The 25414-nt window shown below is 33.4% G+C and overlaps 3 protein-coding genes across 7 annotated transcripts; 2 read left to right on the top strand and 1 right to left on the bottom strand.

The window, feature by feature from the left end:
* Window positions 1-1048: 1048 nt before the first annotated feature.
* Window positions 1049-14102, bottom strand: LOC105347453 (uncharacterized). 3 transcript variants are annotated; one of them, XR_010707993.1, is made up of 5 exons: window positions 13989-14102; window positions 11504-11806; window positions 11035-11236; window positions 1411-10815; window positions 1049-1305 (listed from the first exon to the last, which is right to left on the bottom strand). XR_010707993.1 is itself a non-coding variant. In XM_011456558.4 (4 exons), exons 1-4 carry the CDS (start codon window positions 14050-14052, stop codon window positions 10764-10766), a joined length of 621 nt encoding a protein of 206 aa, XP_011454860.3. In that variant the 5' UTR covers window positions 14053-14102; the 3' UTR covers window positions 6950-10763. The 3 variants fall into 3 exon arrangements, 1 of the variants encoding a protein (XP_011454860.3); XR_010707994.1 differs by having other exon boundaries at window positions 1417-10815; XM_011456558.4 differs by lacking the exon at window positions 1049-1305 and having other exon boundaries at window positions 6950-10815.
* LOC105347454 (plasminogen receptor (KT)) lies at window positions 14076-18522 on the top strand. 3 transcript variants are annotated; one of them, XM_011456559.4, is made up of 5 exons: window positions 14076-14209; window positions 15309-15397; window positions 15890-16020; window positions 16591-16706; window positions 18089-18522. In XM_011456559.4, exons 2-5 carry the CDS (start codon window positions 15317-15319, stop codon window positions 18229-18231), a joined length of 471 nt encoding a protein of 156 aa, XP_011454861.3. In that variant the 5' UTR covers window positions 14076-14209; window positions 15309-15316; the 3' UTR covers window positions 18232-18522. The 3 variants fall into 3 exon arrangements, with proteins under 3 accessions (XP_011454861.3, XP_065923363.1, XP_011454862.3); XM_066067291.1 differs by having other exon boundaries at window positions 15309-15401; window positions 15894-16020; XM_011456560.4 differs by having other exon boundaries at window positions 14207-14229.
* A 621-nt stretch (window positions 18523-19143) lies between these two features.
* Window positions 19144-24960, top strand: LOC105347455 (ribonuclease H1). The gene is made up of 7 exons (XM_011456562.4): window positions 19144-19497; window positions 21381-21691; window positions 21948-22065; window positions 23649-23703; window positions 23867-23951; window positions 24046-24170; window positions 24558-24960. The coding sequence occupies exons 1-7, from the start codon at window positions 19388-19390 to the stop codon at window positions 24660-24662; spliced, it is 909 nt and encodes a 302-aa protein (XP_011454864.3). The 5' UTR covers window positions 19144-19387; the 3' UTR covers window positions 24663-24960.
* The last annotated feature ends 454 nt before the right edge of the window (window positions 24961-25414 follow it).

The following is a 25414-nucleotide window of genomic DNA, read 5'->3' as shown; positions in this document are numbered from 1 at the left end:
AAACCTGCTCAATAGATAGATATGTTTGTTGATAAATGATATAACATGATTCCTATGATATAGTATTGTATGATATGAAACAATATTGTTTAATAATATGATACAATATGATATCGTATGTTATATTATAAAAAGTTATATGATACGATGTGATATTGTATCAATTTTTTTGATATTTTATTATATGATATTGTATAATATTATATTGGTTTCTGTAATATAGAATTATATCACATGAAATTGTATTGAATGATATTGTAATAATATATAATATCATACGATATTGTATAATATGATATCGGTTTATTTAGAGGATATATTATCATATCACATGAAATTGTATTATATGATATAGTAATATATATTATTGTATCATATGATACAACATGTATAATATAATATTGTATTATATAATATATATTATAAAATATTGTATCATTTGATATGATAGAATGTTGTATCAAATTATATTGTGTCATATGATACAATATCGTATTATATATCAAAAATGATACAGTATCATACAATATCATACTATATTATACAATATTATATCATATGTTTCAATGTTATAATGTATTATGTAATATGATATTGTAATGTAATACTATATTGTATTATATATTATGATATTGTATTATGTGATCAAATACAATAACGTATAACACAAAACAATGTCATATCATACGTTACAATATCATATCTCATCATTGTTTATTACGGTATTTTGTTGAATTATATGATATTTATTGTAAATATGATAGGATGCAATATTTATTTTTATATTATTGTATTGATTAACATATGAACATATGATTATCATACAATTTTTTAAAAGATGATATATAAATATGATATTGTGTCAAAACAGAATCCATGAATATCCAAGATCATAAAGGATGGTTTTCACATAATATGATAAAGGTGGTCTGATAAAGGTGATGTCTCATAATGGTGATGTCTCGTCTCGGTGAGCTTTGTAATCTGTGATTACCTATGTTTTTATATACAAGTGATCCTTTCTCAAGACGATATCCAAAGAAGGATGTTCTTTTAACATTAATTTTATTGAATCGACACTAATAACATTTTATACGGCCTTTGCATCAGAAAATAAAATGTTTTAAATGTATTTTCTATTCAAAGACCAGTTTAGATTTAATCAGCATTTCTAGTGATGTTAACATATTTTTTCGAGTCTCTCCATTTCTTTGTAGGCGACTTCTATCTGTTTCTGTACGCGGGCCTCCTCTCATCTCTTTTCCGCCATCATTTGTTTACTGAAGTGCGCCTTTCCTCGAGTCTCTGTTTAATTACAATGACGAATATTAAATCTGACAATTTATAACGAATATAAATGGATCTGGTGATCGTGATTCCTAGATTATCAGGTGGTTTCCTTTAAAATACCTCTACTTTTTTCTGATTCCTCTCTTTTGAGCTCCATCAGTTTGCGAGGCGGCATCTTTGGGGCTTCCTCCGACACAAAGGTCAGACCGAATGCTACCCCTCCTTTCTTTTCCGTCACCCCCTCTGTTACCATCGTACGACGTACCTTATCGTACACCTCTTTCTCCTCTTTCATGACACCGACTTTGTTATTACTAGCCAAACAACTCTGAAACAATCCCATTGCGACTTCGAAGACAAATTCATCGAACTGTTTCTATCAACTTTGACGATATCGATTATGATTACGTCACAAATAAGAGGTTATCGTGACGTAGAGCTTGTTATAACGCATGAATTAAGGTATTGTGACGTCACAATGTACTAACACACCCGCCATGAAGAATACTTGCCATGGGCTTGTTTGAATATCTGACCAGAAACAACAAAGTCGGTGTCATGATGGATGAGAAAGAAGCATACGATAAGGTACGTCGCACAACAGTATTAAAGAAGGTGGCGGAAAAGAAGGGTCCAACATCTACCTCAGAAGGTGTTCCAAAGATTCAGCCGCGCAGATTGTCTGATGAAAGTAAAGGCACAGAGAAACGGAAAAGTAAGCTTAAAAATGTTCTTTCCAAAAACCTTAATTGGATGGATACACCGTAGATTTGGAAATTTACCCAATGATATTGTTTTTACTATTTTCGCGATTTACGATTCTCTGCAAAGTGAAACACTGTAGAAATCCCTATGTCAGATTAGAGTACATTTTCCTACAGTCTATTTAGAGCAGATCAAGGTCTAATTTAAATTAGATCGATTTTCCTAACGCGTGAAATTTGAACTATCTTAAATGGTACTCTGTGACAAATTATGGAAGTTAATCAGGTAAAAAGACTTGCGGTATTCAACAGAATGAATATCATAACTTTTGTTTTGCACAGAGAATCAAGGAATGACAATGGCAAGAAAAAAGAAGCTGGCAAAACAAGGAAGAGAGGAGGGTCTTACATTCAGAAACAGACTAAAGAATTGCGATTATTAACGAGATAAAATATACGTTGTCGAAAATTGTAATCACGAGTGATCATAAACTTTAAAGTAACTTTTTAAACTTTCTCGATCCTGGATTTGGCTTATAATGGATCAAAATTAAATAAAAACATATCAGTCTTTCATTCTCTCTTTCTCTTCTATCACAAATCTCCCTCCTTTTCAACGCATATATTTATTAATATATACATGCACGCTAAAGTGGTTCGATAATAGCTCTACGTCACAATAAACATTTTACAATTTGGGTTTGATTTTACATTTGACAGAGCTTTGAGATGTTCGGTATTGATTTTGCTCATCGGGCCTCTTGTCATCAATGTTGAATTAGCAATTTAAAATTAGAATGGGAATGTATGTACAAAAAATACAAAATAATAAAAATGGTGATGTTGAGAAACTCGATGACGTAAATTATTAGAATGCGTTTTTATCATTTAATACTATTAAGCTTTTGGTGAATGAGTCCATCTATTTCCAAAATTAGGACTACCTAATTAAAATATATGTAAACCCATTAAATAAAGATAAAAAGAAGAGAATTTAATCAAATCACTACATACTACAACATCACGAAACTGGTTGGATTATATTTCTGCCCATCAGTTTGCTCTGTTCACAGAAATATTACACAAAACATAAATATCAAACCGTTTTAGATGTTACCAATTTTTCCTGAACACCTCAGGTAGTTCAGGCCCTTGAGACATTCACCTTACGTCCTTATTTTTAATGCCAGTGCTACATCTTATGGATACCCTTTGTTGTGATTTCAATTCTTCTTGTGTTAATTGGAGTATCATTCATCTTAGTTATTATTTTGTTCCCAAATACTGAGACAATTTTTGGAAAATTCATTTGGCACCAAAAAATTCCCGATCTAAGAGAATTATTGAAGGTTCGACTATGTCCTTTCTAAGGAAAGCAGTAGGATACCCCCACATTATAATTGTTTTCTATTGTGCGTTCTTCAATAAAAAGACTAACATTTTTATGTTGATCAAAATCATTTTATAAATCTATAATTATGAAATTCTTCGATAACTGATTTTCGCAGCATTAAGTTGATTAAAGTCCAACAGTAACTTTTGAAAATCCTCTGTGAATATTCAGTAAAATACAAATATTTTGACTGCATGTCTACCTTTCGTTAATGAGTTTGTTAAAAAATATTAAGCTTTTTTATTTTCAGCTTTTCCAAGTTTTTTTTTTATAATTGATCAAAAAAAGGCAATATACAATGATGCAATAAATGATGGCGGTTTAAAAACAAACGCCAATGCATGCCCGATTATATCCCAATTCATACAACAATAACGGCATGTTTAGCAATCGTTTTTGAGATTTTTCAAAACTTAACAAGAAGTTCTTTGGAATTATTTCAGTACATAACCATTGGCCGAATGCCAATATAGACTAAACTATCACAGACAGCATAATATCACAAATTATCACAGACAACACAATCAAATAAATAGATTATACAGTTGAATCCACAAATATCAAACGGATGGATACTGTGAACAAGTGTTGGCCCAAATCCGACACTTTCTGAACAAGTCCATTGGCCTTTTATTCAGCTCTGCCAAGGAATCACCGAGGGATGTTGTGTTTTTCTTTGCTTTAGAGTGAGACAGACTTTTGTGATACATGGGATACAGGGGTTTCTCGGACGATTCATTGCGAGGAAAAGACACTGTCTTTTGGGGCCCTCGGGCCTTTTTCGTTATTTGCTGGTAATCCGAAGGAATATCATCCGAAATTTCGGAAACACAAGGAGATTTCGATGATGGGAGATCTTCCTCGCTAGATCCCAAACCTGACGTTTCTTTCTTGTTCGGATTCAGGAAATGGTCCAGACGACGCATCAGAACAAACGTCCTCTCGTTGTTGACCTCTTTTGGCGGACAAACGGGATCTAAAGTATGTTTCCGGGCGGAATCAGGAAAAGTTTCCGGCGGATGGATAACGTTCACAAGGCCGTTCCTGGTTGATCGGAAGTTTGTGTTGTATCTCAGACACCGGTCCTTATCTTCGTTGTTCCCTATCCGACTCATGGGGACGTACTTTTTGGGTAAGGGTTTCACAACTCTTGGATTGGTTTCGCGAAATCGCACCGGTTCATATTTGGGTTCCATATCTTTTGGCTTTAATTCAGTTTTCTCATCCAGCGGACTATAACTGGATCCATATGTATTATACGGATCTTTCTGTATTGGATCTAAAAATCTTTTTCTCCCTCCCGGGGTAACCATATAATCGGGTGCGCTTAATTTGGATCTTGGGCTTGAGCGATAGAACTGACTGTCCTCAAAATTACTGTTCATAAAAGTACTATTCATAGAAACATTTTTCTTGAAATCTGACGGAGGTCGTTCTGATTGTGCGCGTGGCTTCGGCGTTGATGAATGAAATTCATCTTTGAGCTGTTCCTTCATCAACATTTCGTTCTGAGCCTTAGATTGGACGGTTTCTGTTACAGGCCTAATCGTCACATAGTTTGTCCGCCGAAACTGTCCGAGTTTGGGCGCGTTTGACTTCCATTGTGTTTCCGCTAATTTATCAATACGGCGCAAATACTGCTGCCCTCGGCGTATATCCGAAAGTCTCCTGTCGCGCACTTTCGAATCAAAATTAAATTTTTGTTCCGAAATTGGCATATGTTCCGATATCATTTTTGAACAGCAACAAAGTTCAATAAGACTTTTTCAAACAGGCGAAGAAGGAGTAATAAAATCAATCGGCGGTTCTTATGTATGACTTCCCGCTATCCCTTTCCTCCTTTTAAATATCAAAAATTCTCCATCAAATCCGAAAGGCTAATCCGTCAGTGTTAAAAATGTTAGCAACAGACAAATGTCGGTCATTCAAATCAATAAATAGCTTCACACATATATCGATATCCAATCTGAACTGACTCTTCTTATCAAGCTTTCGTTGTTTACATACTACCTTAGTAAGTTATTGTTTATTCCGCGCATTAAAGCCAGGGGCACTTGAATCCCAATCAGCACAACTTTGATCTCGTTTCATCGGTCGTTGCTATTCTCTGTTTAAATATTACTTAAAAACTGTGTCTATCAAGTCAATAACATTACCACGCTGATAGTCAATCAATCCCAAAATGAAAGTTAATAATTCATAGCGTTTGTGAAAACGTTGAAAGGATCCGGTATATCGCCGCCCGCTTTTATTCAAGATCTCGCGATCTTTTCAGTTTAAAAGTCATATTTGATTACCTAAAGAAATCCTATCTGAAAACAAGTTATTTAATAATGGTAAAGAAAGCAAAGAAAAGAACTTTATCTATGCTGTCGCGTTTGCTTGAGAAAATAAAGTTTTGCCACTTAAAGCAAACATTTAAAGATTATCCCTATTTAACCGTGAATGTGCACCTGGTTAAAACATCAACATCTGAAGAGGAATTTAAAACGTTCGAAGTATTTTTGGCGTTACAAACAATGGTACAATGAATTGATTACAGCAATAAGAAACAAGTGACTTTTTCTAAGACGCCTTTTTCTTCGGAATGTTTACCTCGTACACAATAACGTTATCGACATACGGACAATCTCTGCAGGGTCGTAAATCTCGGTACACACCCTCGGTACTATTTGACATGCAGAGTTTTTTAAGTTCTATAGGTGCCGTATAAATAAGGAGTGATTTGTGCGACTTTTATTTTATTTCAAATGCATTGTAAGCATTTTATACATTGTCGTATTTTCACCGCACTGCAGACGTTTGTTTGAAAGATCTTTTACCACTTTGAATTGAATCGCAAAGAAAGAACTTTTGAAAACGCACGCATTTTCATTGTACGTAACGAAATTGAAACGATTTTATTGAATTTCAATATAGCATATGGTGGTGAAATGATTCCGATAAAAATTACACATAGCTATCATCATGCGCGGATCTAGAATTTTTTTCCGGGGGGGGGGGGGTCCAAGGGATAATTGTGTCTTCCGAGGGGACGGAAGTGGGGTTGGGGGTCTGAGGCATATTTGCAATAATTAAACTATGTGAATTTAATATTTTTAATTTTTTAGGGGTTAGGACCCCTTAGCTCCTCTAGATCCGCGCACAGCTTCAATATCCGTAATTGGGACCAAAGTCTAGTGTTCTCCCTTAAGTTTTCTCTAAAGTCAGGACAGTGTCAACAAAGGTTTAAAAATTGACCACCAAATCAATATTGAAATATCGTATTACCCTGTGTGGCTCTCTTTATCTTGAAGTGGGTTTATGCTACCATATACAAATCATCTTGTCATGGTCGACATTACACAAACTCGCATGCTTTATCGACTTTCAGCAATTTTCAGATACTTTTTTTCAATTAAATCAATGTTCCCAAATACACTACAACAAATCTTGAGTCCTGTTTTAACTGTTTAGTTAAAGCAAACTCATTGATCTAGCTAAGTTAAATACAATTCTCTCTCTCTCTCTCTCTCTTAACTGGTATTATAAACTCAGTAGTACCATTTAAATGACTATAATATTATAATGAATCCAATATTTAATATACCATTGGCATATTAACAGTGTGAAATACAACTGTAAACTACACACTAAAATCATAAATCATAACTGTTGCAAAAATGTGAGGCAACAGGTGAAATAAATTAGATATACGGCACTATCATCAACATTTTTAGCATAATTTAATACATTTATTACCGGTATAATTATGTGTACCCAAAATGACAAATGCCAGTTAAAACAACCACCCATTGAATCACAGTTGTAATGCCAATCTCTTCATAAAAATGCAAGTACTTGTCTTGTCATTGTAAGGACTTTTGCTAACGGGGGAGAGGAGATTAATCAACAGGTGACTTTATAAATGTTGGGTACTTAAAATAAGGAAAGTGCCACTTGCAAACCATTGGAAGAACAAAAGAGGGTGTTCAATAATTGATTAGTGAAACGACCTGGAAAGAAAGACAGGTGAAAAGGGCTAGAACTAATACTAGTATTAGACTTGCAAAAACTGAGTGAGATGGTTGAGACTTTCAGTGAAAAGAATGCATCTATGAAGTTCAGTCACTAAATTTGTAATTTTCTATTCAACATTCTGTAAACCAAAATTGAAAAACTGTAATATAATCATATTATTTGAACAAAAATACAAGTAAATGACTTGGTTTATCTAATAAATGGAATGAAAAAATGTTTATTTTTTCATAATAATATGCTAACAATTGGTGATAAATACCGGTAGTTCTGCAGCCATTTGACATGAGTGAATACTTTGCGAGGGTAAATGTATGAGATATACAATTTTCAAGCCATACTAAGGAAAATATAAACTATTAATCTTGCACATAATTTATATATCTTAAATAATAAAAAAAAAATAGAATGGGAATGAAATAAAAAGCTTGCCTAATAATTTTATGACAAAAGCTGGAAGATACCAGTATACGTATATAATTATACCTATGAATTATTTTAATAAAATAAGACATGGGTCATACCAGCTGTAATAAGGCAAAAAAAATTAATTTCTTAGTTCTCAATCAAAGAAATGAAAAGAGAATAACTCGTTTAAAACATGTCAATAACATTTGACAATGCATGTACAGCAGCATTTACATAATGCAGCAATGCCCAAAGAAACTAAACATTTTAAAATCTTTTTTGCCTTAAGCTATATGTATGGAATGTATTTTTTCAAGTATAAAAACTATATTATGCAGTCATTCGTTGTAGTAAGAGGGTGGAAATAATTTCACACTGTCTCTGAAGACTTTGGACTTAAATGTCAATAAGGGAATAAATAGGTTATGGAATTATTATGCCTATGCTAAACAATACTTTATAGTGGTTTATACTGGGAGGTGTAAAATTTGGGGACTTTCAAAGATTTTAGCATGCAATTTGTTTAACAAGTTTAATGTTGGGGATTTCAAATTCTTCACTATAAATGTAAAAGTATAAATAAGCTCAATTTTGAAATCAGCAGCCAACTGAGCACCTCCCCTCCCAAATTAACCCACTATACAGTATCCAGAAGCATTTTCATTGCAACTATATGGACGGCTAAATCAACATTTCTATTGAATTAAAATTGTTCAGCTTCATATCAATACTTGAACACCTAATGCCCCTCCTACAGAGGAAATAAATTATAGTCATTCAATAAAGTAAAATCTAAGGTAAGGTTTTCTAACAAAATAGTAAAAACTAATAAGCTTAGTTTTAAACTTTCAAAAAATGAATTTTTTCAAAGGATTTCTTCACCTGGACCAATTGCTTTTGGGTACTGGACCACACCAATATAATTTCTTGTTCGTCAGACATCTAATGAAAGACAGTACCAGCAAACGAACGATAAATAATAGAATTTTTTTTTTGTAGACAAAATTTTTAGATGGTAAATGAATAAATATGAGCTGATTGTAATTTTTTTCTACTTGTTTCTGAATTATAGACTAAAATTATCTAAAATACGAAGAATAGAGCGGAAATAAAACAGAAAACAGCACAAATATCCTTGATGTGGGAAATAAGTAATAATATTATTTGTACAGATTTATTGAAATACGAGTGTTCGGGGCCCGACGAACAAGAAATTAAATTGGTGTGGCCTTGAGCATTTATTTAGAAAGAAAAGAGTGGGGGAACATGTCAAAATGATTTGAGTTTGTCTCCTATTTTTTTTTTTTTTTTATTAAAAACTACTCCATTAAATTCCCAATAATATTCAAAAGGAAATTCCCTTGCAACTTATTCTTCTAAGAAAGACACAGTATCTGTTGAACTTTGTCTTTTACACTGTAATCTTCGACATATAAGTCAAATAGTAAATAACCACATACATATGGAATACAAATTCAATAAATAATTAGGGCATCTGGTGGTCTAGTTAAAGATACTTGTAAAAATTCATTACATATACAACAATAAAATAAAATGGCAAAGTCCAGGCATGAGTTGAATCTAAAACAATACACGTTTAACTAAAACATTATATGAATATGTACATTCGACTAACTTTTGAAAATTGGATGTCAGACCTTTCTTGACCAACTGATAAAAAATTAACTGAATCTAAATCAGGCACCAGACATTCATAATTTTTTTCTAAAGCAGGCACCAGACATTCATAAAATTTTTCTCATGATAAAAACAAAATATTGAATTGCCAACCCCCCCCCCCCCCCTACATTATAATACACAAGTTACACATCACAATCCTCTTCGATTTTTTTCTGGCTGAATGATAACATCAGTCTGATTTTATGCCTAAAACACAGTAAATGACTTACCGTATTTTGCAACCCTTTCAGTTGGGGGTGGGGGTGGGGGGTATATTTTCATTATTGTTAGTAATTATATACCAGAAATGTCATGTGTCTGTGGATTCAATACTGGGGTATACTCTTTTTTTCAAATCCAGTTGTTTACAAAAAAAATTTCTCTCATTTTCTTCTTTAAGAAAATTTAAACAAAAATTTAATTTCCCTAGCGACTGACCTAAAGTTGTTTTAACACTGAAATAGGAGAACGGTACAAACATTTTTTTAAAAGGTAATCTAAGTATCAACTCATCAACAATGTCATATACAACGGGTAAAATCACATAATATCATTTAGCATGTACAAACAAAGACTGTAAATTCACTTTCTGGATTAGGAAAAAAATCTTCTAAAAGATGCTAGATACATACCATCATTATACATATTCAACTTCAAAACATAGATGTGTATGCTTGTTACAAATACAGAGACCATGTGATAAATATTTTGTCCTTGCAAATACATTATACATGCAAGTTAAGTCAAAGCTCATTGCTTGTATCTTGATTTAAAAACCATAACATTTTGAAAGATTTGTTATCAATTCAAATTCTACATGAAACAACATACATCTGTACCGCTACATGATGGAATCAAATACAAAATTATTATACAAGAACACATATATATCACACCTATTAATAACAGTGAAAGACTATATATACCATATGCTGTAAATAAGCATAAACACTCATTATGCTGGATCTCTTATGGAGGATTGAGAACCATTTTAACAAGACCTTGGACTTTCTGTAAGATGTAACTATCTTTCTGGCCTCAAAACAAGTGAAAAATGACGCTGGCCTCAAGTGAAATACATTAATGCACTGGTTGTGTATACATAACTCATTAGCACAACAAATCTTGTCAATTTCAAAGAGCAATGACCAAGTGGCCAACAATGGAATAGACAGGTCAACCTCACAATGCTGTTTGACACAACTACCCAAAGTCCAAGCTATTGTTAATGGTTCTAACTGGGACTCTCTCATTCTATAGTGTTGGGTGTTTCATTCCTCCATATGATCCTGTAGTCGCTCAAATGGATCTGTGTGGGGAGTACTGAAAACAATGGTTTATATTGGATTATGATGTATAAAACAGCAGATCACTGACTTACATTGGATATGGATTTTCATTTCTGTACAAATACTGCATTTTTCTCATTTTCAGGAGGGATAACTCTTATCAAATGAATCAATTTTATTTTTCAACACAAGCAAAGTTAAGTTTTCTTTTGAAGAGTACATACACAGACTTCGGAAAAAATTGAATACTGACCTGAGGTACTGCTGCATTCTCCGCCGTCGCCGGTACCTCCGGTACTGATAATACACAGTCACAAACACAATCGATAATGCAAAAACACTAAACACAATGCCCAAAACAATGTCCTGCACAGAGGAAGAGAAAATTGTGCGTGGTTTATAAATCACTTCTGACTCAGGTGTAGTGGCAACATTCTGATCCTTCAGGCATTCTCCTGGAATAAAAATAACATTTCATTTACAAATGCATATTGTGTGCTAGAAATAAGCCAAATTACCAATGTTTGAAAGCATATGTCTTTCCCTAAATTATTAATCAAAAATATCCGAATAAAAGAAATAATAAAGTTTAACACTTGTGTTCCTATGTTTAAAAATCTTAAAAGATAGTAGATAAACCAAGTCAGTGCACTAACGTATTATCTTAAAACATCATCTACTATATTTGAGTAGATGCTGAAGATACAATGGAATATACATACCTGTTAATTCAGTTGGGATGTAACGTATAGGTTTGTATAAAATACATGTCAAAACTACATTGTATAAAGTCTTTGTTGGAGGTGCAGTGTCTAAAGGAACTCTGAACACACTACTGTTTAGAAAAAATCTGTAAACCACAGGCAAAGGGTTTGACCTGTTTTGACTGAGATTAAAAGTTATAGTACATTTGTTGCCTATAAGGTTCTCGGAAACTCCAAAGAACGCTTCATCTTTGCATAAGCTGGTCAGGTTCAGAGTTGCTCGTTTATCACTATTTCCTTCTGTCATATTTATCAAAAAATCTGGAAAAAAATAACATGAATTATAAGGAAATAAGTTGACAAAAATTTTTTAATTAACAAAAGGCCTACAGGCCTTGACAGTCACCTGAGTATCATAGCCCTTAGACTGATCTGTCTAAGGGTCTGTCTATCTAGGATACTGAGTCTAAACCCTTTCACAATTTTGGAAGAGGGCTTCATGGACATTTTAATCATGTTATTAGTTTTTTGCCAACATTTGGGAGTAGAGAAGAGGGTATTGAAAATTTGGCCCTTTTTTTTGTGTTTATTTGGCCCCACCAATGAGACCCTTTGGGCGATACTGTCCTAAATTTCACAATTTATATTCCTCTTATCCTAGAGATGCTTTAAACCAAAAATGATTGGCCTTGTAGTTTTCAAGAAGAAGTTAAAAATATAAGTTGTTAACACACAATGTATAACGCACGACGACGGATGAAGACCAATTGCAATAGGTCACCTGAGTGACTCAGGTGTTCTAAAAATGGTATCAACTGGCCTTGTAGTTTTCAGGAAGAAGTTGAAAAATGTAAAATTGTTAGCACACTATAAACATCGATGGACAAATACCAATTGCAAATGGTCACCTGAGTGACTCAGGTGACTTTAAAGTAAAAAGAAACAAGAGGTGTCCCTAGTACTTCCCAATGGAGAAACGATGTCAACATTCCCCATCATAAATCTAAATCTCTGTAAGGAATTTTTCATTTATGTTCATTTCTGCAGGTGAAAAATGATAAAATATCAGTGAAGAAATCTTGGATTTTTTTCCTTGTATTAATTTGAATTGTACTTCTATGATGGTACTGTGGTAGAGTGTTATTTTTAATTTGTTTTTATTTAAATTTTTCCGTAATTAATAAAAGCATACAATACTTTTGGTTTTTATTTTACTTATTCATATAAGTCCCAAGGGTAGTTTATAGATCCGTGATTTTCATTGGTTGAGAGGGTTTCATGCGAAGTTCTTAGTGCTTATCAGTAATAGAGCAGTAGTTTTTCAGCCAGTTGAGATATTTTGACTACATGACTATTTGCATTAAATGATCACGAAAGACTTCAGGACATCGACTGGCTATCTGTCGTTCAGAGTATTCACCCATTAATCGGGTATTGTACCATTTGGAACCCTGATCCATAATCAGGGTTCATTATGAAATAATTATAATTAATATAAAGAACCTGAGACGTGGCATTTTCCTTGCTATCATACAAAGAAAATACTACTACAGAAATGGCGCCCACGTTGGGACCTGGGTATTCTCTGGCGGGTGAGAGAGATTGTCTCCAGAACTTTGCCCCACAGGCATTGGCACTCTGGAAGAGTTGAGGACGACTCTTTCCTATGAGGGGGACAATGTGGTAGAGTCAGGTATATGGCATTCCTACTAGCTCTGGCTAGTGGGTTAACCCTTTAGCTCGATCGGCAGAGTACTGGACTGGCGTGCCAGAGGACCCAGGTTCAAACCCCAGCAGAGGCAATAAGTGTCTCTGTTACAGTACTGGAATGTGTATTCTCATTAAACTTTGTCAAAAATGACGCAAGTCAAATATTCAAGTCTTATTATTACGTCATTTGTCATAAATAATTTTATGTGTTGATATGTGTTGGCCAATACTGTGTTAACTATGTATAACATTATTTTTACTCAAGTTGAAGTGATTTTGCAGAGAAAATAAATATATTCCAAAGTAATGTTTCGCCTTTTTGGTTTTGTCAATTTTTTCACCTCATATATTGTGATTTGTAGAATTTAATTCTTTATAAAACAGTTAACAATTAATTGACTTTATTAGATAATGTAGACAGCAATCTGAAAACCTTCAAAGATCTATTCATGATATATACTGGTAGAACCATTTTAACAAGAGCTTGGACTTTGGGTAGTTGTGTCAAACAGCAATGTGACGAAAGCCTGTCTATTTCACTGTTGGCAGCCATGGCTCTTTGAAATCAACAAGATTTGTCTAGCTTTTGAGCTAAGAATATGCAATCGGTGTATTTTTTCGCCTGAAACCAGCGTCATTTTTAACTTGTTTTGACGCAAGAAATAGACAGTTACGTTCTACTGAAAGTCCAAGGCCTGTTAAAATGGTTCTAAATGCTAAAGCAAATTGGAAAAGGCAAATCTCCAGACAAGAGATGAGATTATCTTTTTTAACTGTGATACGTTTCACTCACTTAATGCAAGAAAACAAAATCTAATCCACATAGATTTCATTTTCATTTTGAAGAATTTACGCATCAGACCATCGTCCACATCGTACCATCACTAACATCCGGTTTATAAAATTTAATTAAGTCTTTCTTATTAATTTCGAGTTGCAAAATAGAGGGGAACTAGCTTTCAGAGTTGAGAAAAGAGAACGTTTTATAGTGTTTAAGGATTAAAGGAGGTCAAGGTATCATTCTTGTCAATATTGTAATTATAACAGTGTTATCTGATTGTCAAACTATTTATTATAAAAGCATCATTGCATACATATGTAAACCAGTATGCAGTCTTTATTTTGATAACTTGCTTGAAGAATAACTAACGTTTCTATTAATACTCTGAACACTTTGTTACCGGTTATTTTCATTTTCCAATATTTTTGTACTGTAAACTGTACCCAAATTAAAGTTATAAAATAAGCTTTTTTTTATGTACGTAGCATATGAAACAACCATATACTAAAATGAATTGAATTAGGCTTAGCAATATACTCACTTAAAACAAACAGCATAACAATATCAATAAATTAAAAATTTATATTAATATTTTGATGCTTTGGTGAAAATGCGTTGTATTTATTAAATTTGTACCAGCATGTAAACTGGTTATATATGATAAACAAATTTGAGAGTTTTGAATTCCTGTGGGATGTTACATGTACTACCTACATCATGTAGGCTGCTCATCAAAACAAGCTTTTAAATATTGACCTCATTTCTTCTAATTTTCTGAGAGAAGCTCATTAATATTCATAGATTGTCAAATTAAAACCAAAAAGTTGTTTGCCAAGATCTGCTCTGCTGTGTGAAATTGAAACAAATGTTTTTAAGTGAAATATTAATATACTGTTTACAAGGAAATATTTGCCCCATCTTATTTTCGCCCCTTTCGCCCTCGTTGTCAGCGGGCGAATTTAAGACTTGGCAAATACCATTGTTCCAAGTTATCTCTTTAGTACACAATCTTGTCTTGGCGAATTTAAGATAGCTAGGGCTAAATCATTTGCAACACGGGGCGAAAATAACACGGGGCCAAAATAACCCTGTATACAGTACATTCCTGGATGAAGTCAAGTTTCATTATATGTTCAATGTATTCATGTCTATTATAGCTATCATGTCTATTATAGCCAATGACTGAACAGTTATATAGCCATGAGTAAACCCTGCATACATGTATATCAAATCAGAGTTTGTCATGTTCTTCTCAAAGTCCAAGCTCCTGTTTAAATGTTTCTTTCTTATCAGATTATTTTAAATCTGGCCAAAGTTTTTTTTTCCCATCAGATTTAACCATGGGGTCTATCATGGGAAAAGCTATGGATGAGAACTTGAAGAAAAATCAGGAATTTATGAAGCAAATGAACCAAATTGTCGTAAGTTGAGTTATATCAAGATGATTAATTCAGTAAGCTCTATTTACTGGTAAATCAGCTAGGCTGAGCCTAGATGTTTGCAATTAACTTTTATGCCAAAAAATGTCATAAGTGTATCTTGTATTTAAAGTCATCATTGAGTTAATTAAAGAATAATGTTTGCTTAATTCTTTTGAGTTTTATAAAGATGAAGTACTTTTATTCTAATGAGATGACAGTCTGAAAAAAGGGAAATATACATGAGCTAAACATTTTCAGTTTACATATGAATATTATTCTATTAATTTCTAGTAACCTAGTAATTGTTCAATAAGCATCCACAGAACAGAATTTTTGACATTTTTATGATTCACAGATACCAATTTTTCAATTAGTATCAGATCAAATTATGTTATAGGATGAGTTATCCAAATTTAAAAGTTACATACACAAGTACATACTACATGTTCCAGTACAAATTGTGCAATTAATTGTTTACTCTGTGTATGTCAGTTAGAAAGACAGATTCAGATGCAGAATCAGATGAGAGAAAAACAAATGGCCATGATGGTAGCTCGATCAAGGGACCTCTTCCAGTGGTTTGGTGCTTTTTATGCCACCTATGCATTTGCAGCAATTGCAGCGTAAGTTGCATTAATTCACATAAAGAAATAAAGATTATAATGCTTATATCAATAATATGATCAGCTTAAAAAAAAACCAATTTTTATCCTGTAACGTACACACTGTAATTTGCCTTTGCCATTATACAGTGTGACTTAAATCTGAATTATTTTGATACATAAATTCAAAATTTTCACAGTTCATAGTCGATATACGAGTTGCTATGGCAAGAGGAGGATCCTTATTTATTTTCAATGTCTTGTGCCTCATTATTTTCAAGGTCAAATATCAAAACCACTGCAAACAAATTAAAATCTCTTGTAATAAAATGTTACAGGTAAAAAGATATAGATTATACTGTTTGAGTTGTATGATTATTCAAGATTTAAAAATTGATGACAAGAGGAAAATACCTGTTTATTTTCAAGGTCAAGGTCACCATAGATTGGGTTGGTATATATAGTAATATAGGTGACTATGCTTGGGATTAATGTTGCTCTTTGGAAGAGGGAGTTCCCTCTATATTGGCATAAAATGTCCTGTTAACAGGAACCTGAATGTTTTTGTAAAATTTGAAATATTATTTCTAGGAATATGAAATCCAAAGGGAAGAACAAAGCTATGGTAGCTCCACTATTGCCTCTCACATTTATCCTAGGATATCAGTATGACCTTGCGTATGGAGAAAAAATGGAAAGGATGAGAAGTAAGTACAATCTTATTAAGTCTTATATTACTGTATATATATATATATTTATTAACATGTACTTTTTTTTCGCATGATGCAAATTTAGTTAAATTATATCATAGCAAAAAAATTCTTGATAAACAGCGTTTCCATAGAAACCTTAAGGTAGTCCTATACTCGGCACTAAATGGGCTCAATCATTAAAAGCTTAGCTTTAAATGATAAATATGCATTCTAGCAATACATATACAAAAGAAAATATGTATGTTTACATGCTAGTTTGTTTGTTATCACCTCGCAGACGGGTGTACCCCCTTGCGAAAATTATTGACAATTATGAATTTTGCCAGACGTCCGTTTTTCCTAAAAATAATTTCCAATTTTGGGAAAATTAGAACTGAACATACAAAATAGAGTATAAATATTTATTTATGCCATATCTCATCAATAATTTTGCGCAAATTTTTGTAAGTAAGTACGCTTTATGGACCTGATGTATCAAAATAGAATACAAAAAATGCAATGCTAGTACGCGTTTGGTAAGTTTTTACTATTTTATGGACTCAAACTTAAATTCATGGTGTTTATTCTAAAGATTGACATCTTAGAAAAAAGGTTTGGTAAAATAAATTATATGTTGACGGATTACTTTTCACGCTATAAGCTCTAAACAAAGTAGACCCTGACGAAAAAATCCGTAAAAATCACATTTTGCTACAGTTTTCTGCCTAAATTTGTCAACAATGTTAGATATCATTTAAACATTAATTAATTGAAGATTGATTAAATTCAAAATAGCTTCTGTCTCTAAATTTAAACCGTTTTTAGTAAAAGAAAAATTTCGGGGGGGGGGGGGGGGGGGGGGGGGGGGGAGGGGGGGATCAAAACAAAGAAGATATAAACATACCTGAGATCCTGGTTAATCAAAAACTTCGTTTTTCATTTTACTTTAACAGAATCGAGTTTCTCAACATTAATCATTTCTATCTCTCATAGAATACATATATTACCGTTCTAATTGCTTATTATTGCCATTGTTTACAACAGCGATGTAGAGCAAAATCAATACCGGGTATCAAAAAGGCTTTGTTAAAGTCGAACCAATATTGTAAAATCCGTATTATGACGTAGTGCGATACTCGGACTACTTTAAGCTGTTTAAGTTCGGTTTATTATTCCATATTACCCTTTCTATGTAAATAAGTAAAAACCCATACTTTGATGCTATGCCTGCTTTTTATACATGGTATCCTAAGCAGTGGAAGAATCTAGAGTTGATTGGAAGTTCTTATACCTTCAAACCATTGAATTCTGTCAACAGCATCTAGCTTTTTTATGAAATGGTTCATCTGAATGAAATGCTTCACTGATGTTTTGCCTCTAATTGATTACTTTTACAGAGGAAGCTGACCGGGTCCTTGACAACGAGTCCTACCTGCTGAACATGCCTCACGGTCTCCCATCATTTGAGACCATCGAGGCTGGAAGACAAAAGGCCAAGCAGGATAGCATAGTTAACAAGGGCCATGACATATTCCTGTGATCTTATTGACTTAGTTCCTAGTCAGTTCTGGAGTTTATTAGAAGATACAAATTTATGGATTCTATCATATTGAGGATTAGTGTGCTCTCATACTAAGGAATAATGTGCTCTCATTTTGGTTTTCTGTGTCATTTACACTTTGTATCTTCTGAACAATTTTTAATTGTTGTGGAGTGTATAATTGTTACATAGGGAAAACTAAATTGTTTTGTTTCTATCATACTGATATTTCATTCCATTCAATTCTATGAGAAATATCATGTTTTCAATGTAATAAAGTATAGATTGTTATTTATATTGTACTATTTTTTTTACATATAAAAGAATTATAAAGTAAGAGAAGTGCATGGTTATTTCTTGATTCAGAAAATAATGTTGGGGTGGGTGGGGGGGGGGAGGGGAGGGGTCTTGTATTGAAAATACTGAGTATCACACCAAATTGAACCCGTCAGTCAACTCATTTTTTTAAATAAATTGTTATATTGTATTTTTTTTCCTCTTCGCAAATTCCGATGGGGGGGGGGGGGGGGTGGTGTTCCAATCCTCCCACCTTTTCTAGATCCGCATATTAAGTGCATTTCCGCATGGAAGTAGTTTTACTTATTATTAAAGAAAATGAATTTTTAAATTATTATTAAAGTTGATATTTATGTCAAAATTATTCTTGAGGTTTTTTTTCTTGCTTCTAAAATACGTCCCTGAATTCATACATATGATACCGGCAAATATAACACCATATCAATTCAAAACTTTTTATCAATTATGTACACGTTTTATGTCTTCTTTTTACAAAATTCTTTTTTCTCTATACCTTCATGGATGAAAAAATTTAAGTCTTTTTTGCATCGGAGTAATGAAGCAGAAGCAAAAGAAACACGAAGTGTTTAAGTACGAACTACCTATGATATGAACTGGTTCTCGTCTCCTGATTGAAAAAGAAAGTAGAAATTGTTTTGGAACAAATATTGAAATACGTTTTAAACACTGTAAATATGTTATGGTGTCTGAAACACGTGCGTGTTCGGTAAAATAATAATTTGAGGGGTATAATTTGAATAACATAAAGTCAAAATATAGTTTGACAATATGCATGATATGTGTTCTTGAAGAGCTATCTGACATCGCCTGACCAGTGACCAATCGTTAGCGTCCGTTAATGTTTACTACTCACATCAGAACCTCGACACGCATTTGTACACATATAGGTGGTAAAATGCCATTCTATGCTGTAAGACGAGGACGAAATGTAGGGATATACAATGATTGGTAAGAAGTAATTGCCTGTTAATTTTTTAAGGGAATGATTTATTATAATTCAGATGGCTGAATTGCAAGGTTTGCATCATTTTCCTCCTGAATCATTCAGTGAATGTCGTGGATTTTTCGCGCCATAATACTCAGTAAGGAAAATAACCGATGATGGTTCATATATAACATGCCATGTCACAATGACAAGTGTGTGTGTTTCAGGCAATTGATTAAAACTATGGCTTACATTTATATTTTTCTAAATATGGCTCTTTCTACCTTTATCTTATTAACAATTCAATGATATATGAACAATTAAGTTTTTAGAATGAAGGAGGGGGGATTCAAGTTGAAGAAAAGGATATCAAGTAGGTCCAGTATAATTACTAGATTAAGCCATGTAGCTTGAACTGTCTACATAGCTTTAATTTAGCTACTCAATCATATTTTTTTCTAAATTGGGCATTCATATAAAAAAGTTGCATTTAGGTTCAGCAGTAATTCTTAACTCAATTTAAATTGATCTGAAAACAATTCATGAAAAGCATCACTCTTTCAGCGCAATTGCTGACAAAGTTCTAAAAGTTTTGAGGCCATATGCATGTTTATGTGTTAATTTTACCTAACAGCTACTTCTTAAATAAAATATTATATAAGAACAGTTCTGGTTAACTTGATAATTGATTGGTTATCAGTCACGACAATGTAAAGTAATCACTTTAAATATCCATGCCTCATTATATGAGAGGTTGCATACAATTAAACAATAGAAATGCATGTTTTGCTGAAAACTGTTCAAAAGCAGTGATGTGTCAGGGATAACTATTTTTGCTCTGGGTTTCTTTTTAAAACTACAAGTATACAGTACAAATACTGTAGAAGTTGACAGTTCCTTTGGACTTTTTGTCTGTTTTGCATAAAAAGCAAAATTTTATAATTGTAGCTAAATAAACATACTTCAGGTAGGTAAATAAGGCTATGTAGGCAAATCAAGCTACATACAGCACACCCCGGGTTTACTTTTGGGGTTTACTCTGGGTTTACTTTTTGAAAATTTGGGTCCACTTGGGGTTTACTTTGGGTTTACTTGTGAATCAAGGTCAACTGTATGGACTAAAGTGTGGAATAGACCCATATTTTACATGTATCTTACCATCCTACTGCCTGCAATTCCTGCCCCTTGTATATTCCGAATACACAGTTAGCGTCTGCTTTCAGTGGTACATATTTCTGACAGGGTTTACTCTCTGTGTCCACTCTGGGTTTAATTTGGGTTTACTCTGGGTCCACTCTAGTAAACCCAGACTAAAACCAGAAAGTTAACCCAGTGTTTAGGTGGGGTTTACTTTCTGTTAAGTTGGGTCTGATCGGTACTGTAGCTAGATCTAGTGATTTTACTAGACATGTTAACAGTAAAAAGATGAAAACATTTTCCATTATAAATCTCCATGAAAAATTTGTTCTCATTCATGTTAAAATATCTGCGCAAAAAAGAGATGAAGTGTCAATGAAGAAATCTTGGAGTTTTTCCCTTGTAATGGTTTAAAGTACTTTGTTGACAGATATGTGTATTTTTCCTGAAATTCTTCAAAAGTAATAGAAACGGTAGTTTTGGACACTCTATAGCCCATCGTTGGAACCAACGGGGTTTCTATTCGTTACACTGCTTTCAACTGTTGAAAGCAGTGTAACGGATAGAAAACCCGTGGGTTCCGACGATGTCTATAGCTGTGTTTTAGCTTGTGTGAATGTTGTGTATACCAGTAAAAAAATTATGATTGATTTTTAACATAAAACAAAATGTTATAGGGATTCTACTAAAGTATGCGCTATCTTTAAAATTACAGTATTTTTTCAACAGTTGAGTACATTATTACAATTTTAATTCATGAATGCTGTAGGGATTCTTGTAAAGCTCAAGTGCACGGATATGGTGGAGCACGTTACAAGAAGTTTAACTCACCAGAGGAGGCCCAAGCCTTTGTCAATGGACAAGACAGTGGGGGCTTCTCAAATTATACAAGTGGTGGCCAGTCAAGTTACAAGTATTCATGGGATTCAGCGCAGAGTTATAGCTCATGCTACAGTAATGAAACTCCTCAACATAGCAGTCACTACTCATACCAACATCAGAAGAAATACACTTCAGGGCACCGCAGTAGTCCTTATACCTGTAGCAGTCGGCAGTATTCAAGCTCTTCAACATCAAGTGGTTCGCTACTTTTAAATAGCAGTAATTCATATGTTGTATAAATACATATACATGTACTCTATAGCATTTAGTACATGTATATGTTGTTATTTATTCAAAAATTTGATACATGTGTACAAGAATATTTTTTTATTGTGAGAAAGATAATATATATCTGTTTATATTTCAATGAAAAATTTGATAAGTTTGCAGCTCTTTTATTTTACAAAGTACTGAAATTAGTACATGTAATATTAATTCAATAAATATAAATCAGGTTCCACTTACAAAGGCTCTGAGGAGGATCATGTTTACACAGATGGATGTTGTCGTAATAATGGACGAGATAATCCTGTGGCTGGTGTAGGAGTTTACTGGGGCCCTGATCACCCAAGGTCTGTCCTCCACTTCTCAGAATTTCTCTCTGTTACATATAAGGTTGACTGGTATTCAGCCAATTAGTTTTTAAAGTTTTGTTATCCTTGTAAAGGTGTTGTCATGTTTTATGATAATATGTTATAAAATTTAACAATTTTTAGCTCACCGAGACTAAGTCGGTGGAAGCTTATGCTATACCCCCGGCGTCAGCGTCCGGACCTCTTTAAAGTTTATGGAGCAGGCCCTGTATCTATGACTATATCTTACTTACTACTGGTTCTTACTTCATCATACTTGCATGGATGGTGTGTCTTATGATATTCATGCACTTGACAGCATGAATGCTGAATCTGAGCAATATATCTCGGATGCTGGATGAGGTTAGGTTTTTGGGGCTGCTTACAGTTTTTGGAGCAGGTGCCCTTTGATGACTCTATCTTACTTACTACTGGTCCTAACTTTACTAAACTTGCATGGATGGTACATCTTACAATACTTATGCACCTGACAGGCTTAGATGCTGAATCTCTGACAGAGTTTTCAAGATGCTAGGTGAGGTTAAGGTTTTAAGAGCTGGTCAGAGTTTTTGGAACAGGTGCCTATGATTAACAAATCTTAGATATTATTGAATCAAATTTAATCAAAGAACTAAATTTGGTATGGTCAAACATCTGCCCCTAATTTTAACCAGTTTTTAAGTAGCATCGTATCAAAATGAAATCTTCATAAAACATTTTAAAGAGGATGCCATATTATTCTTGACATTACTCATCATTGTCCGATAACGTTCATCTCCGACATCAATAAAATGGGCTAATTCCTGCTATTTTGCAAACAAATGAAAATTTCATCATTTTTCCTTCATATTTTGCTTTCGGAAGTATAGAGGGCAGGTTTGCTCAAGTACCATTTTAACACAAGATTTTGCTTATAGTTTATCTAATTATACACATCATAGTTAAAAATGGCACTTGATAAAGCATGGGCTTGATATTTTTAAGTTGCAAAACAAAACACCCTGAATATGCTCCAAAACATTAATTTATCAAAATTAAACCATCTTCATGACGTCATGTTTACATTTATGACATCACTGGGACGATAGCCTTTTACATACTTAATTTCAATATGATTTCAACTATCTTTAACCTTATTTTCAAAGCTCTCTTACTTTAATTTTGTTGGCGATAAATGCATAATACAGCATATAGTCATTTGAATAGATGATGCATCTTGTGACATTGATGCACTCCACTGGCTTGGATGCTGAATCTGAGTCGTAGGTTTCGGATGCTGGAGGAGGTTAAGTTTTCTGGAATAGGTCACATGTGTATATAAACAATATTACATTGTACAAATTTAAACTTAAATGACTGATTTAACTACATAAATGAATCACAGAGCTAGCTTCAGATACAGAGAGTGATCTTGATTATCTAGATCCTTAGACAGGTTTAAGATTTTGGAACAACTCAAACTGTGTTCGGCTCCTGGAGCTGGTTATAAAATGAAGTAAATTTTGCTCAAATAATAATATCCCACAGAAGTACAAATCCTTCTTGGGCAGCTGTAGTTGTTAATTGGTGATTTGTTTTTCCAGCAATGTAAGTGAGAGGTTACCTGGAAGAGCTACCAACAACAGAGCAGAAATACATGTAAACTTTTATAGATTTTTTTATGTTTGTAAAGAAAATGTAAAATGATTAATTCATCATTGAAATTATTTTTCCAACAATATTATGGTAAGTTTTGTTTATGATTTGTGAAAGACTCTAAATTAGGGAAGTATTCAAAATATTATATCTTAAATTTTTGCAGGCAGCAAGAATTGCTGTGAAACAAGCCAAAGAAAAGGGAATGGGAAGTGTTACAGTTGTGACAGATAGCCAATTTCTTATCAATGGTAAGTTGTCAATACCAACATTATTATCACGTGACAGCACAGTTTGATAGATACAGGACAGACAAAACAGTATACAATTTACTCATATTTTCAGGAATAACAAGTTGGATTCACAAATGGAAGAAAAATGGCTGGACATTATCGGACAACACGAAAGTCAAAAATGAGGAGGACTGGAAATCGTTAGATTCTGAGATGCAGGGCATCGACGTCAAATTTGTAAGGATATTAGTATCTACAGTCTCTTAAGTCAAGAGTGTAGAATACTTGATAAAAAATTCATGAAGTACAGATTTTGTACAAGTTGTTCATACTGTACATAATTATGAAATGCCTATTTATCATGCATAGATTTCTAAGAAAAAAGAATTAAAGCTTTAAAAAAACACTGTTGCCCTATTACAGTTATGTTGGTGTGCATATTTTTGATACAATAAAAAATCTTAGAAAATTTAAAGACTTGTTCATTCACCAGAGCATCATTTGCTTTGAATTATGCAATTTTTTCTGTCATTAAGCTTTATATAATTTTATATTTCTACTACAGAGTATTCATATTATGCTTGTCTATCAGTGTAAGGATTAACTATTTTCTTCATCTGACAGAAACATGTCCCTGGTCATAGAGGAGTGGATGGGAATGAGGCTGCAGACAGGCTGGCCAATGAAGGAGCCATGAAAATTATGCAAAAGAAGTCATGGTTCAACTGAACTGAACTTACCATTCTGTGTTCATGTACTTTGACTTTTGAATAAGCAGGTACCTGGTGCTTTCAGCAAGTTCACATATTATGCTCCATGAGTTCATGCATTGTGAGATTGAGCAGATTATGAACCTTCAATATGTGATCTTTGATAAAAAAAACTTGCATTGTGGGATTGAGCAGGTCATGAACCTTCAATATGTGATCTCTGGTCAGAAACATGTTATAAATGATTTGAGCGACTTGTAGAATATCTTAGTATTTGTTTGGAAAAAGTATTTTGAATAAATGCTTGGGAAACCACATACAGTGATTTCTCGGTTTTTAGCTCACCTGAGCTGAAAGCTCAAGTGAGCTATTCTGATCACATTTTGTCTGTCGTCCGTCTGTCCGTCCGTCTGTCCGTCTGTCCGTAAACTTTTCACATTTTCAACATCTTCTCAAGAACTACTTGGCCAATTTCAACCAAACTTGGCACAAATCATCCTTAGGCAAAGGGGATTCAAAGTTGTGAAAATTAAGGGTCATACCCGTTTTCAAGGGGAGATAATTAGAAATTAATGAAAAATTTCGAGAAATTTTCAAAAATCTTCTTCTCAAGAACCAGAAAGCCAGGAAAGCTGAAACTTGTGTGGAAGCATCCTCAGGTAGTGTAGATTCAAAGTTGTGAAATTCATGACCCCCGGGGGTAGGGTGGGGCCACAATGGGGGGTCGAAGTTTTACATAGGAATATATAGAGTAAATCTTTAAAAATCTTC

This window comes from Magallana gigas, chromosome 7, assembly GCF_963853765.1.
Source record: "Magallana gigas chromosome 7, xbMagGiga1.1, whole genome shotgun sequence".
NCBI classification, from domain to species: domain Eukaryota; kingdom Metazoa; phylum Mollusca; class Bivalvia; order Ostreida; family Ostreidae; genus Magallana; species Magallana gigas.
Note: the sequence above shows the minus strand (reverse complement) of the source record. Positions and strands in the feature narration are given on the sequence as shown.